Here is a 13,086-nt window from a genome sequence, read left to right on the forward strand (position 1 = left end):
ATTTCTGTCTCTAGGGAGCTTGGAGCTTGTTATTAAGAAGGGGGCAGGTGGCTACTGTGCTAATATCAGACATTTCCCCTGTGGTCATCCTGCTGTTCCCTTTCCGGGTGTAGGCTCTCCCTCTGTCATCCATCACACAGCGCCGAGTGGTTAACCACGTGTGTCACTTAGTCACAGTTCTGTAATACAGTGCTCACGCCCAAGCAGCAGTGCTGTGAAGGTAGAACTCAAATTCTGATTGGTAGTTGGTCAGAAGGGTCTGGCATGTCTCCGTCGCTTATTCTAGAGAATGGATCATCTCCTGAAGCAGGATCGTGTCACGGAAGCCTTGGCCCTTGCGTGGTCTTTTCATGAAGGAAAAGCAAAAGCAGTGGTGGGTAAGTAAGTAAACAGGTGCAGTGGGTTTGGAAGTCACTGTAAAGAGTCTCTCCACACGGGAAGTCTACCTAGAGAACAAACCAGAAGCACACTTTGATAAGCTGCTAGTCTGGTGGGCGCGAGACATTCCCATTACCCAGCCTTTTGATATGAGGCTTGTGGTAGTTGTATGTGGGTTTGGAGGAGAGACCAGGGTGCAGGTTTCCTTCCGGAGCTGAGCCCTAACTCTGTTGCCTGTTGGACTTTGTTTCTCTGAAGGGCTCTCGGGGGATGTCAGTAAGAGGAAGGCTGTTGTTGCCGATCGGGTAAGCATCTCAATGCTTTTAATGTTCGCACTGTCTTCGGGGGGAGATCAGGCAAATGGCTAACCTCAAGGAGAGAAGTGGGTCAGGCTGGAGTTCCCAGGCATGGTCTGCAGCGCTCGCCTGTGAACACAGCAAAGCAGTCGAGTACCAAGAAGGGATTCGTGGGGACCCAGATTCTCAGTGATGTGCCCATCCTCTGCAGGATGGGATCACTGGGGCATCTACCTCCAGGTTTCCATTTCCTGAGCAACATAGAAGCACTGAGGCCCGAGCCATACAGACACTTATTAGGAAGAATTAGCAAACTAATATCAGGGAACAAGCCCCTGAAATCCCAACTGTGTTCCTAGTACAGCAAAAAAGCATGATTCAGTATTAACCATACATGGTCAATAATGAACAAATGTAGCCATACTCTTTGATTCTGACACACGGCTGATTCTCTTACAGATGGTAGAAATCCTCTTCCACTATGCAGACCGGGCTCTGAAGAAGTGCCCAGACCAGGGAAAAATCCAAGTGATGGAGCAGCACTTTCAGGTACGCCTCCCATGAGGGCTCTCAAGGTAGCTGCAGATGCCTCACGTGCCCCTTGGCCTTTATGCACATGACGCTCTCAGCACACCACCCCAGGCCCTACGCATGTGACTTCCGGGTTTCGACTAGTAAGCATTCGTTAGCGTTTCAGCGTTTGCAGGGAAATCGTACAGGATTAAGTTTTAAAAGAAGTGTCTAGTCAGAGAGGAAGAGCCAGGTGAACTACTGCTCCCCACCGTGGGGAGGGAGAGGGTGCGTGTTATGGAGGGACACCTGTGACTTGACACCTTGCTCTGGGTGACACCCTGCTAATGGCTCACACTTATGTCAATTAGGGTAGTTAAGGCGCGAGCTGCTAAGGTTTAAATTTAGTTCCTGCAACACCTGTGACTCAGAGATATATAAAATAAATATATGCATGTATATGTATATTCTAGCCTATACGATATGCTAATGAAAGATGTTTAGATTATCTCGGAGCTTAATGAAAATGCAAGCCAGGGAAGGGTTTAGAGATATGCATATGTATTAATGTTGGCTTTCCTATTTGCAGTGATCTCAAGTTATATTTGTTGTAAATCTATTTACAACACATTTCTGCAGCAGTAGCTCTCCTTTCTCCCTGTATTGTGTGTGTGTGTGTGTGTATGTGCGTGTGTGTATTTACGCGTGTAATTTAGGGTCTTTTACATATAGGGGCAAATACTTTATTTTTTTAAAGATTCATTTGTAGATTTTATATGTATGAATGTTCTGCCTGCATATATGTACCACGTGCCCATAGAAGTCAGAAGAAGGTGTTGGTCCCTGGAACTGGCGTTACAAAAGGTTGCCAGCTACCACGTAGGTTCAGGGAACTGAACTCATGTCCTCTGCAAGGGAGTGCTTTTAACCACTGAGCCATCTCTCCAGCCACATGGGGTATGGAACCACATTCCCTAGCCAGTCTAAGGGCATAGATACTGAGTTCCAGGAATAGCAAACTTTTCTAAAAGGAACTAGATGGTAAATTGTAGTGTTTCTAAGTCACAGATGGTTTCTGTTACTCCTCCTCTTCTTCCTCCTCTTCTTGCTAGACATTGAACTGAGGGCCCGACACATACATAGCACACACTGTTCCACTGAGCTGCATGCTTGGTGGACTAAAAGCTCCCACCTCTTTTGTATGTGCCATGGTGTATGTGTAGACTCCAGAACAGTCGTAGAAATTAGTTCCCTCCACCATGCATGTCTGTGGCTCTAGCTCAGGTCACTAGGCCTTCACCTCCTGAGTCCTCTTTGTAGTTTGTGTGAAAGAAATGAGTTGGGAGGAAACCACATAGCAAAAAAAAAAGGAATAATAACCTGTATAAATAAGTATTTTTATGGGCCAGTTGAGGTGGCTCAGTGAGGAAAATACTTGAAGTGAAAGCCTGATGACCCGAGTCTGATCTCTAGAGCTCATGAGTTCTGACTCCAAAAAGTTGTCATCTGACACCCACTTGCAAGCTGTGGCACATGAATATGTCTTCTACATCCTGTACACATATGTATACAGACAATAACAAAAAATACATAGTAAAGTGTAGATAGAAAAGACAAGTTTTAATGTTTTAGTAAGAACATACTTCACCAAGAGGTGGTAAGATGGCATTCATTGAAAGAATGACTATTGGAGTTTATGTGTTTTATGACTAGAGAGAGAGAGAGAGAGAAAGTGAGAGCAAAAGAGAGAGAGAGAGAGAGAGAGAGAGAGAGAGATGTATTCAGAGACACACATAGCACAGTGTGGGACCAGGCATTCAGCACATGAACTTGTAGGTGAGACTTCATATTCAAAGTATAACAGTTTGTAAATCACAACATCTGCAAATATGGAGGGGTACTTACCTAAAGTTCGGTGCTAGAAGAACCTTCTAAGACTTCAGAGAGGAGAGTAATAAAGTTCAGATTTTCCCTACTAAAGTACTAAATGGGTTTCAACAGCCCGACAAACAACTATCCATCCAAGCAACCAACCTGCGATCATTGACAAAGATTCACTGAGCAAGTCTGCATGTACCCTCAGATAGCGTGTAAAGTGTGTGACTGTCATATTCATTGAATTCTTACAGTTCCACAAAATGTAGCCATCCTTGTTGTCCTCTTTTCATTTGAGGAAGCTTAGAGGTTAGGTTGCTTTCCATCGTAGGACTGTTGCTGAAGTGGTAAAGCCTGGACTCAGATCTCAATCTTCATGACTTCAAAGCCCAGCTGTAAACAGCCGTTGTAGTGCTGCATTCAGAGCAGACAAAACATAGATAAGCAGGAATGAGTTAAGTAGAAAGTCATGAGTGATGATTCATGGCTGGCTGGAGCCTAGTACAATACTGGCCTGTCAAATACCAAATCTCGGGTTTTAGCTTCAGTGTTAGGTAAGAGGTAGCTCACACCTATAAACACAGCACACAGGAGGTAGAGGCCCGATGATGGATCAGAAAGTCAAGTCGTCTTTGGCTATGTAGCAAATTCAGTGCTAACAGGCTGCACAGGACCATCTCAAAATTTAAAATAAGTAATTCTAGTTAACACTCAGTCTTTTGGTTTCTAAACATCTAATGCACATTATATGACACACTCTACAAACACTTTGCCTTGATCTATTTTAAAAAAAAAAAAACAACAAAAAAACTAAAGCTAGCTACTTCATAAAGAAAAATAGATCCATTCAGCTCACTTTTTTTTTTTTTTTTCCAACTTGAAAGCATAGCAGTGGTGTCTGGTGAGGGCTTTGTGGTAGATGGCATTGGAATGTCAGGGTGTGCTGAGTGTTGAGCAGTGCGTACAGAACAGTATTCCAACGGTTCTAGGCGCAGTTAACCAATCTGCTCTCATAGGCTCCTGTGAGGAAAACATTTATTTCTCTCAGAGACCTAATTTACCTCCCACCAGACTGCATCTCCTGTTCAACCATCATTCAACATCCCTACATCAGGGACCAGGCTTTGGGCAAGCAGGCTAAGTTTTGACAGAACCATATTAGAGCAATGCATCATTAATGCGCATCAGCCACTTAGTTCTTAGGTAGGCGCTGTCAGCACACATCTTTATAAATGACATCGGGCACAGAGAGGTGCAGTAAATCGTCCCAGGTCACCTGGCTAGTAAACAATGAAGGTAGCATTAGAATGGAAGCGCGTAGACTTCGGGGTTTACACCTGCAGTGCTTGAGCAACAGTTCTTTCCATGCGCACAGAACATACATGGAAAAGTCAAGGTAAATGTTATGTGTTAAGAGAAACTAGAGCGAGAGCCCAGCATATATGCAACATGTTTAGTTTCAGTGTAATCGCTTACACCTTCAGATCAGGGTTAGAACCCCAGCTGTTGCTGGGACACTGAGTCAAGGTTAGTAATCTGGGAGTAGCTTTGGATCATACGGATGCCTAAACAACTCTACACAAAGAAGATTTTTTTTTTTTTTTGGTGGCTTGTTATTAATTCTCTGTTAATGTTCTTTCATAATTTAAATTTTTTTCCTGTATGATCAGTTTATTGCCGGGGTGAAATAGGCAATTTTCAGTATATATTTTTCCACAGTACTGTTTATATGTAGAAGTGGCATTTGATACCCTTATTTCTACTGGAAGAGCACTGATAACCCAACCACGGACTTGAGAGTGTAAAACCAGATACAAACCAAGTTTATGTAGCTCTTATGCCCCTTTCTACCAGTACCTAACGTCAAGCTCTAGAATTAGTCTTTGCATATGTGTATGTGCATAGCTTCATGCCCAAGTTCTTATTGGTGGTTTAAATTATTGACGAGCCTGTTAGGTTAGATGGTACTAAGAACCATGATAAAAAATGATGTTGATAAGAACATCCAATCAAAATAACTACATATAGACATAACAAGTTTAAACATTAGATTTAAATAAGTTTTGTTTACTGGATTCGAAAGTTATAAAATTTAAACTTAACATTTATTCAGCCCCCAGTACTTTCCTAACCACCCACCACTCCTGTCAAGTGTCTTCTAGGCAGTTCTCTTTCTGTTTTCCTGCGACCGCTGAGTTTAAACAAGGTTGTTCCCGTGTGCATAGGTTATTGACTGGAGGGAATGCCTCCCCTTCCCCCAGCAGCATTAACTACTAATCCTCATTGAAGGTGTGTCCTCATCATTGAAGGTTCCATCTGTCCAGATCTAGTAGCAGAGTCCCTGGTAGAGCTCATGACCTCTTGAGCCATGGACTCTTGGCCAGGTTTACAGAACCAGAAGTGAATTTCTTCCTCCAGAGTAGCCTGAAATTAACCGGAAGTGGTTGGTTAACCCCTGACCAGTCACAGCACTGTTGTTCCAGGGGCATGTCCTGCTTGACAGGTTGGTAGCACAGGGGGTCCACACCTGAGTAAGGCTAAAGCACTCTTTCCTGTGTCTGGCTCTCACATTCTCTCTGCCCCTTCCCCCTGCGTGATGTCCCCTGAGCCCTGGAGGTGATGACGCAGATGCCTCATTTGGGGGTAAGCACTTCAGTGGCTTACTCTTAGCACGCGGACCAGCTGTGAGTGCTGCGTTAACTACCGCCCACTGCTCAAAGAAGCCTCTCTGACCAGTGCTGAGATGTGAGCAACACATGTATGTGGTCCACTTGGCACTTCTGGCCCTGTGGGCCTGTGTTTCAGCACACAGCATCCCCCTGTAGGGCTGTCTGAGCGGGCTGATGTCAGGAGAACATGCTGAATGTGGAGAAGCACTTTGCACAGCTCCAACTGGCCGCTGACTGAGACCTGGGCATATTCGGTGCAAGTTTGCTCTTCATCATGTGGTGATTTTTGAGGCCAGTTTGGCTCCCTAGAAAGATGAAAGTGAGGATTGGGGAGAGCAGGAGGGAAGAGGGGAAGGAGAAAAGGAACTAGGAGATGGTGCATTTCAGTTTGAATGAAGCTGCTGACGAAACAGCTATTGGATTTATGCCTTTTTGTTGTTTGATGTATAGTAATGAAGGGAGGCTTCTGACTGGGAGGGGCATTTCTCTCTTAAGTTTTTTTTTTTTATTATATATTCATTGTGATATTTCCATACATGGATGTGTAAGTAATATGTCTTGATTATACCTCTCTTGCCTCCCTTTCCTTTCCACTCACCCCTTCTTCCCACCCCACCCTCTTCTACTTATATGTCTTCTCTCCTGTCTTCTCTTTCTTTAACTAACTCAAGGGGGCAAAGAGGCCGCAGTCCCCTCCCCTCAGCAACGAGTAAGCTGCCCAGGAACCCCCAGGAAGAGGTGGGACCCTCTCTGTGCCAGGACAGAATGCTGGTGGCCCAAATCCTATGCGGGTCTGTGTATGTAGAGCAGCTGCTGAGTTTTCAAGGCTGCAGTCGCCAGGCCGTGTTCCGAAGACAGGGCTCCACGATGCTCTGCCCCTTCCTCTGGCCCTCACATCCTTATGGTCCTCTTCTGTCATGTACCTTGGAGCAGATGGCGTAGAAACCCCATTTAGGACTGAGTACTCGACAGTCACTTGTTCTTGTCACTTGGATAATCTAAGAAGAGTACCTGCAGTCACCACCACCTATTGCTAAAGCTTCTCCCTCAGGCCTAGGAGCAACCGTAGCTTTGGCATCAGCATAGAAGGCAAGTCGACAGGCACATCATGCCCAGTTAGCAAAACGACGGTAGTAGGTAGCTTCCTCAGGAGCAGGCTTCTGACCAGCTTTCCTGCACCAGAAGTAAATCCCCTCCTGTGGAGCAGGCCTCAACTCCAATTAGAAAAACTGCTGATCCCCATGGTTGCGACAGTGGGTGCACCTCGACTGCCTGGCCCCTAGTGTAACTCGAGGGCCCACAGCTGAGTAAGGCCATCGATGACAGTTCTCTCCAGCAGCCTGCAGAGCACATTCTAGCACTGTGAAATGCCAGCAGGGAGGACACTTCTGCTCAATTCAGCTCTGTTTCTGTCTGGCCTGCAACCAAAGCATCTGGTGTCTTGCACGGTAGGGCCTTACCATCTCATTCTCATGGTCAGTCAGCAGCAGTGGCCATAGTCTTTAAAAGGGCCTTTCTGGCCAACAGCTCTTAAGGACACGGTCCATTCTTGGCACCGAGATTCCCTTCTTCCTTGCTTACTTTCTGTTTCTCTGTCTGTGTGTCTGTCTCTCTCTGTGTGTACTTCTGTGTTTCTACCTGTGTCTGTTTCTGAGTCTGTATGCATGTGTGGGTGTGTGCACGTGGAAGGTAGAGATTGATGCTGGGTGTCTTCTTCAATTGCTCCCCACCTTATTTTTTGAGACAGGGTCTCTCACTCAACCTGGACCTCAGTGATTTGAGTTGATTGACTGGGTAGCAATCCCCGGGGATCCTCCTGTCTGTGTCTTTCCAGTGCTGGGGTTACATAGATGCCGCATGCCCAGCTTTTACATGGGTGCTGGGCATTGTACTCAGTTCTCATGCTTGCCTGGCAAGCACTTACCTGTTTAGCCACCTCCCACACCCCTGGGGTTCCCTCTGATGGCTTTATGTCCTGGGAGTGGCTTTTTCCATGCACGCACAGTTCTCAGGAGCACTACTTTTAAAAAGGCTTCCTTTGTTGTTGGGTGAGATAATTTGACTTTGTCAGTGTTTACACGGTTTGTTGTACTTTAATCTTTAATACTACTACTTAGAAATCTGAGTTAGAAAAATCAAAGGTGCAAGGCTAGCTTGCCTCAAGAAAAAACAAATTTTAAAAATAAGCTATTACTGGAAACAGAAAAACCAACCTAACTAGTTGAAATGTCAGTAGTGCTAATTTGCATTCTGCCAGCAGGTGGCGCTCTGTGCCTGCTTCCAGCAACCTCATTTTTCTCTTGAAGTATGTGATGCTGTTCAGTAGCTGTACTTTCTCTAAGGGCCAGCCATTGGAAGTTTGAAGGTGTTATATTGAATCTGTACTACACAGATTATAGTAATAGAGCCATTTCCACAATATTCATTCTGTCAATCCAAGAACATGGCAGACTTCTCCAGTACCTGGTGTTGGATTTCTTTTCTATGTCTGAACATTCTTGTTGTGGAGGCCTTTACCTTCTTGGTTATGTTGATTCCTTTTTTTCTTCAGTTGTGGATGGGGCATTCTTTCTAACTTCCTTCTCAGCAAATTCATTATTGCTGTATATAACAGCTGATCTTGTCTCCTACAGTTGTATTGGAAGTGTTGTCAGATGTAGCAGTTTTCTGATAGAGTTGACAAAGGCTGTTATCTACATCATCTTCCAGATGGGGATAGTCTGCTGTCTTCCCTAGTCTGCAGCCTTTCCTTTTGCTCCTGTGTTCATCAGGGAAATTGCTGTTGTCTTTTGTGTTTTGTTTTGCTTGCGTGTGATGTGTACACGTGTCCGTCTTTGCTGTCGGAAACCCCAGCTTCTCAGAATGACTTCCGCAGCTAGTGAAACAGTTTCAGAAGTCTCGGAAGATGCTCCTTAGCAGCTTGGTAGGATTCAGACTGATGCCTTGTGGGCTGGAGCTTGTGGGGAACTTTTCACCACAGTTTGATTCGCATCGCTCCTTATAGGTCTGTGTAAATTGATGGTAGCATCTGGCCTTAATTGCTGCAGGTTGTACACACTTAGAAGTGAACACATTTCTTCTGGGCGTTTCTACTTTAGAGAGTATACATTTTCAAAGTGGTCCATAGTGATCTTTTGTATTTCATTGGTAACGGCTCTTTTTCGTCTGTAATTTCATAAATTTGGTTATTGTTTGTTTTGGTTTTGGTTGGTTTGGCTAGGGAATTGTAAATCTTATAAATATTTTTTCAAAGAACCGGCTGTGGTTGATTTTGTATTTCATTCTTTTTGGTTTTTGTTTTGTTTTTGTTTTTTTGAGACAGAGTTTCTCTGTGTAGCCCTAGCTGTCCTGGATTCAGTTTGTAGACCAGGCTGGCCTCAACTCACAGCAATCCACCTGCCTCTGCCTCCCTGAGTGCTAGGATTACAGGTGTGCACCACCATGACCTGCTTATATTTTATTCTTTTACTCTCTGTTCATTAATTTCTGCCTCAATTGTTACTATGTCTTGTTGTCTACTTACTTGGTTTTGGTGGCTTTTTACTGCTGTAGAACCTTGGGGTGTATTGCTCAGTTACTTTGAAATCTCTCTGAGTTTTGTTGTCAGTGTGCTTGGCTGGTAGAGTGTGTCATCATTTTCATTTGATTCTAGCAGGTTTTTTGAGTTTCCTCTCCAATTTCTTCAGTGGACCACTGTTCCCTTAACAGTGTGTTGTTCAGTCTTCACATATTTACATACTTTCTGAGCTTTCTCTTGTTGTTGAGTCCTGGTTTCCCTTGTGGTCCAATAAGAAACAAAGAATTATTTTAATTAAAAATATTTTTAATTACATTTATTTATTTGATTGTTTGCTTGTGTGTAGTCAGGGTGGGTCTGCCTGTACATGTGTCCCAGTGCGTGTGTGGAGGTCAGAGGACAACACAGTGGATCCAAGGGGTTGGTGCATATTTGCCTTAGTTGTCATTAGCCTTTCCCTTTCTTTACGTGTTTCTCTCTTTTTGTCTCTAATGACTAGCTTTGATTTGCTATCTGCTCTCAGATGTGGAAACCATTAAGCCAGCCTGCTTATAGCTTACATTTGCTTGGTATGTTGCTTTCTGCCCTCTGACGCCTGGGTTTTAGCCTTCTTTGCTAGTTGCGTGGGTTGTTGGAGACAACATACACTGTTTTTATCCCTTTGTGCCTGTGTGTGTGGAGCATATGCCTTGTGCATGTGTGGGCATGTGTGCATTTCTGGGTGAAGGCCTAGGCTTGATGTGGGGAGTCTTCCTGGTCTTCCATCTTGTTCATGGAGGCAGGATCTCTCAGTTGAGCCTGAAGATCACTGATGTGGCTATCTTGGCTTTAATGTTCTGATTACAACTGGGCTACCACGCCCATAAGCCTTGGCATGAGTTTTAAGGATCCAGGCCTCACAGTTGGGTGGCCAGTGTTTTAAGTACTGAACCATCTCCCCAGCCCTAGATCTTGTTTTTATTTTTGTTTATTTATTTAACCTAGCCTCTTTCTCTGAGTCTTAATTGGTTAGGTAAGGCCTTTTGCATATAAGATTATTGTTGAGGTGGGCTTTGCTGTTTCCTATGGTTTTGTTGGTGGTTGTATTTGGGTGAATTATTGGTAGTTTTTTTCTTTCTCATTTGTTTGCTGGTTGAGTCCATCCTTGCTGTGCTCTATTATCTGTTTTTCTTATGAAATGCATTCTCTCCTGTGTGCTTATGGGGGAAACATTTTTTCTCATTTTCCACAGTGCTGGCTCGGTTATCATGAATTGCCTTAATTTGTTCTGGAAGCACTCATTTCTCCATCAGTTTTAAGAGAGAACTTGGCTTCATGTAGCAGTCTTAGTTAACAGTTACTCTTCAGTGCTTGAAATATATAGACATGTTTTCTTGGCTCTCAGTGTTGGTGACAAATCGGATGTCACTCTGATGTTTGATTATATGTCATTTGGAGCGTTTCCCTTACAGCGTTTGGTATTGTTTCTCTATATTTTTGACATTTTGCTGTCACAGCTAGGTTCTTGTATGGTCACATCGTAATGTCTTTCAGGATTGCAGGTTCTCCTCAGAGTCCTCACTCTGAGTAAGAAGGCTTTCCCGTTGTGACCTCTGACCTCTGTCCAGTAAGTGTGGACTCACACATGTGATGCTTTTCTGCCTAGTTTCTAGGCCATTTGGGTGTAGGTATGCTGTCTGGGGGACGAAAGCCTACCATTGCAAGCTGAGGGTGTTAGGTCCCCTGCCATAGTAAGCCACTATTTGAAAAAAGGCCAGAATTATGAATTACTCCTTACTTGATATGAAACAATACATGATGAATTCTGAAATATGAAACTGAGAAGCTAAAGCAACTATGCAGTTAGTTTAGAACATGATGGCAAAAACACAGTTAACTTAATCACTTGAAGCACCACCAGGACTTAATGTATTTTCAATTTGATGCCTATTGTTTATTTTAATGCTATTGTAAACTCTTTACAGTCTTATGGATAAAACTATATTTAAATGGAAATTTTTACTTGACTATTTTTTCATGTAATATATTGAATTTAATATAATTTCTTAATTGCTTTTCTCTCTCTCCCATTGCTTTCTCCTTCTGTTATATAAGTACAGTATGTACCTAAAATAGATTTAAACTTTTTTGGGTGGGGGGGCTGGAGAGATGACTCAGGAGTTAAGGGCATAGGCTGTTCTTCCAATGGACTGGAGTGTGATTTCCAGAACCCCATGGCAGTGCGCATATGTCTGTAAATTCACCTCTAGTTGATCCAACACCCTCTTCTGGCCTCTCTGGGCTGCACGCATGTGGTGCATAGATACACATGCAGGCAAAACAACCATGCACATAAAGCAAAACTAAAACCTACAAAGACGCTCCCCTGCCTATATTTGAGATGAATTCACAGGAGATACTGGGTCAGAGTGTTTATTCCTGAGACTGCTGGGACAGAGTGTCGCTTTCTTGCCAACACGCTCGGAGTTGCGTCATACCGCAGTCACACAGCAAAGCCGACCTTTGCTTTCCCGGTAGGCTGTGGGTCAGGCTGACGCCCCTTCTGCTTTCTTCCAGGACACCGTACCAGTCATAGTGGACTACTGCCTTCTGCTCCAGCGAAAGTGAGTAGCCGTCACCTGTCTTGCTTCAGTCAGTGGAAGCCCGTGGTGTCTCGCTTAGGAATTTTATGTACTTAACTAGAATTTTTCCAAGTTTGTACACACTTTAACCTTGAATGCATCGTCATGTGATATGCTTAGCTTTCCCCAAACAGAAGTGTGTGGTTTTTCGTCGGTAACAGTAATGGAGGGGAGAAGCACCACCTAGGGTGATGAGCGCTCATGGACCATGACTTGCCGCAGCATCCTATCCCATTTAAGAGAAGCTAGGTACGCTTTGCTCATTCACCTTTGGAATTTTTTTCAGAGCCCTTTTTTTAATTATTATTATTTAAAAGCAACATCAGTGTAAAACTCTAGATCAGATGTTATAGATTTACCTCCAGCATGTGCTAGTTCGTAGTCGTTGACACTCACTCTAATGGCCAAGCACCTCGTGCTCCCTTATATTAGTGTCTCTAACTGTTGTGGCACCTTATTAACACGTTAGCATGCTCACCTTCACTTCATAGATGACGTTCCACAGGCAGCAAGTGACTAAGAAACTTGTCAGATTCATGCGGCAGCTTTTGGGGCAAAGGAGGGATTGTCAGCACAGGAGTCTAGCTCATGTGTCCTTGGTCTTGGCCATAGCTAAGGCCGCTTTCTAAGTTTTAAAGATTGTATGTGAATGTGTAATTTGTGCACAGCTATCATTTATCCCCATTTCACACTCACTTCCTTGTTAGTTATACTTTTAATTTTTTAAAATAATCTTAGTAGTTTTATGTTTATATGTCTTCGTTCACTTAACTCATATTTCATATGCCAGCCTTGTTTTCGGAACAGTGGATGTAAGTCTGGAGGCTTTCTAATGGTATTTAATAAATATTGTAGTTCACTTAGCTCTTCACATTTAGAGTTCCAGTTACTCCAGTAGAACATGCTTCTCATACTAAAGAAGCATGGCGCTTGCTGGAAAGCGGCTCTTTAATACTTGATGGTTGAATAAAAGAGGTGACTTGTGCTCATATCTGGATTTCTGAGAGCTCTTGCAGTGACACAAAATTAAAATGAAGAACAATATGGGTTGAAAAAATTCTGTCAAAAACATTTTATTTTATCCCTCCAAAATGTTCTGTAGGTAAACATTTCTTCCTTCCTTCCTTTCTTTTTCTCCCCCCCCCCTTTGGTAAACATTTCTTATATGTGTGATTTCAAAAGAAAATTATTCTCCAATCTGTCAACTGGCCTGGGTCAGC

The 13,086-nt window shown here is 43.6% G+C and overlaps 1 protein-coding gene across 1 annotated transcript in view; it reads left to right on the plus strand.

Annotated features, from left to right (window-relative positions):
• Positions 1–13,086, plus strand: part of Vps8 (VPS8 subunit of CORVET complex) — a 215,747-nt gene that overhangs the window by 62,103 nt on the left and 140,558 nt on the right. Inside the window, exons 18-21 of the mRNA XM_060370095.1 lie at positions 287–377; positions 637–683; positions 1,134–1,223; positions 11,802–11,848. Of these exons, the coding sequence (XP_060226078.1) occupies positions 287–377; positions 637–683; positions 1,134–1,223; positions 11,802–11,848 (275 nt within the window). The remainder of the gene's footprint in view (positions 1–286; positions 378–636; positions 684–1,133; positions 1,224–11,801; positions 11,849–13,086) is intronic.

The sequence above is a fragment of the Meriones unguiculatus genome, chromosome 17 (assembly GCF_030254825.1).
Source record: "Meriones unguiculatus strain TT.TT164.6M chromosome 17, Bangor_MerUng_6.1, whole genome shotgun sequence".
Taxonomy (NCBI): domain Eukaryota; kingdom Metazoa; phylum Chordata; class Mammalia; order Rodentia; family Muridae; genus Meriones; species Meriones unguiculatus.